This window comes from Pediculus humanus, genomic scaffold (assembly GCF_000006295.1).
Source record: "Pediculus humanus corporis 1103172108314 genomic scaffold, whole genome shotgun sequence".
NCBI lineage: Eukaryota > Metazoa > Arthropoda > Insecta > Psocodea > Pediculidae > Pediculus > Pediculus humanus.
The window spans coordinates 483458-485724 of record NW_002987883.1 but is presented as its reverse complement, the minus strand read 5'-3'; the positions used below and the strand labels follow the sequence as shown (position 1 = coordinate 485724).

General features: G+C 22.5%; 1 protein-coding gene across 1 annotated transcript in view; it reads right to left on the bottom strand.

Annotated features, from left to right (window-relative positions):
* Positions 1 to 256, bottom strand: part of Phum_PHUM595200 (uncharacterized protein) — a gene marked incomplete at both ends in the record, with an annotated part of 1147 nt that extends 891 nt beyond the window's left edge. Inside the window, one exon of the mRNA XM_002432556.1 lies at positions 209 to 256. Within this exon, the coding sequence (XP_002432601.1) occupies positions 209 to 256 (48 nt within the window). The remainder of the gene's footprint in view (positions 1 to 208) is intronic.
* Positions 257 to 2267: the final 2011 nt, after the last annotated feature.

The following is a 2267-nucleotide window of genomic DNA, read 5'->3' as shown; positions in this document are numbered from 1 at the left end:
TGATTGAATTCGCAATTGAATTTTTTAAAAATTTATCATCTTCTTTAATTAAACAATTATGTAAATATTAAAAAAAAAAAAATTTTCCTTTTTTTTTAATTACGGATCCATTGTAAAAAAAAAAAAAAATTTAATTTTCAAACCATAAAATATTCCTTTGGACTACAAAAAAAAAAGGAAAAATTTTTTTTTTTCTAAAAAAACGAACCTTCGGAATAATACAATCGAAAGGTTTTTTATTGATCCTTTTAACCATCGTAAGGACGAACGACCTAAATCCACGTAAAAAGGTTTTCTTTTCCTTTTTTATGTACGTACAAGAACAAATAATTATCGATTGAATTTTTTTTTTTTTACTTTGTCTTTAAAAACTTTTTTTAAACAAATATTAAGGCCATAAAAAAAAACCTTTTTGTTCGTTTAAAAAGAAAAAGGAAAAACCTTTTCGACGTAATATAATAATAATAATTACCTTTTGAAAAATAAATAATAATTATCGGACCGGAAAATTTTTTTTTGTACACGTGAGAAAAATGTCAAGTTTTCTTTTCTTTTTTTCTTTACTTTCATGCCTCTAAAATTAAATTCAAAATAATAATACATCATTAAATAAAATTTTGCTAAGGATAATAATAATAATCGTTTCCTGATTTTTCGTAACGTTATTTAGCTACAATCAATTTTTATTTTTTGCTATGGGAAATTTTTTTGCGACGCGACAATTCGTTTAAAAAAAAAAAAAAAATTTATTTTCTTTTTTTTTTTTAATTCTAATAAAAAATTTTATAATTCACCATCGTAAAATCTGCTGAAGCTTTTGTGTTGTTAATTGTTGTGAACGAAATATAAAAGGAAATATGAAAAGGAAAAAAAATGGAAAGGAATAAAAGGAAAAGAATAAAAAAAAAAAAACCTCCGTTGAAAACACTTTTGTTAATCGTAAATAAAATTTAAATTTCAACTAATATTTGAAAATAAATAAAAAATAAAAAAAAAAATGATAATGATAATGAAAAGAGAAATAAAAAATTTTCAAGCGTGAGAGTGGCAACACTGGAATTGTTCCAAAAAAAAAAAAATTTTTTTTTTAAATCTTGGAAGTGAAAAAAAAAAATGAAAACATTTTATTACTACGTATTGTAAATAATAATTTTTTTTACTGGAAAATTTTTAGATAATGGAAAATAAGAAAATCGCGCCCTAAATTTTTTCTCCGCCCCCATTTTTTTTTTTTTTAATTTGAAATAATTAATAATAATAATGATAATAATAACAGTAATGAAAAAATGAAAACTTACAGTAATAATAATAATAATAATCGGACTATAAGATAATCTTTTTAATAATTAATTAATAATAACATTCATTAATAACTTAATACTATTTTCTTATTTATAATTTATAAGTTTCCTTTTTTTTTCCTTTTCTTTTTTTTCTTTTTTTTTCACGAGGACTTTAATAATAATAATAATGATGATGATGATGATGATGATAATGATAATGATGATAACGTCGATCGTTGATTATAATTTATTTATTAATAAAAATTGTTTTTTATGAAGAAAAAATTTAATAAAATTTTTTTTTTATCATTTGAATTAAATTACGACGACGAGGAGTATAATACGTCTTCTGCTTTTTATTGTTTTTTATGCGTACAAACACGCACACACGCACGCATACGGGCACGCGAACATTTTGCATTTATTTTTTTTTCCGGTTCCTCTCTTTTTATTTTCACAATAAAATTTTCTTAAAAGTTTTTAACGTAGGAAAAGTAAAACTCTCAGGCATTTTATATTTTATTTTTTTGGACGATTCGAATGTCGGCCATTGTTTATCGTTTTAATTCTCCAACCGTCAAACACGTTTCTTCTTCCGATTTTTTTTTTCTCATTGTCGAATTGTTCTTTTTTTTTGTGGTTTTTTTTTCTTCTTCCTACTTTTCTTATTTTTTATTCGATTTTAAATTTTATTTACACTTTATTTATTTATTTATTTTTTAAAAAACGAATAAACAAATAATAATAAAAAACGCTCGTGAAATTTAAATTTCAAAAAAAAAAAACGTTTATAACAATAGACAGGAATTCGTTTAATAGTTATTATTATTATTATTATTATTATTACTTACATTTTCTATAATACAAACGAGACTAATGGTACTTCCTTCTCCTATGTGATATTCACCACTACCCAATATAAATGCCGATGGTACGGCAACGTGAAGATTATAATAATGAGATATGGTTCCCCTTCCGGTTGCT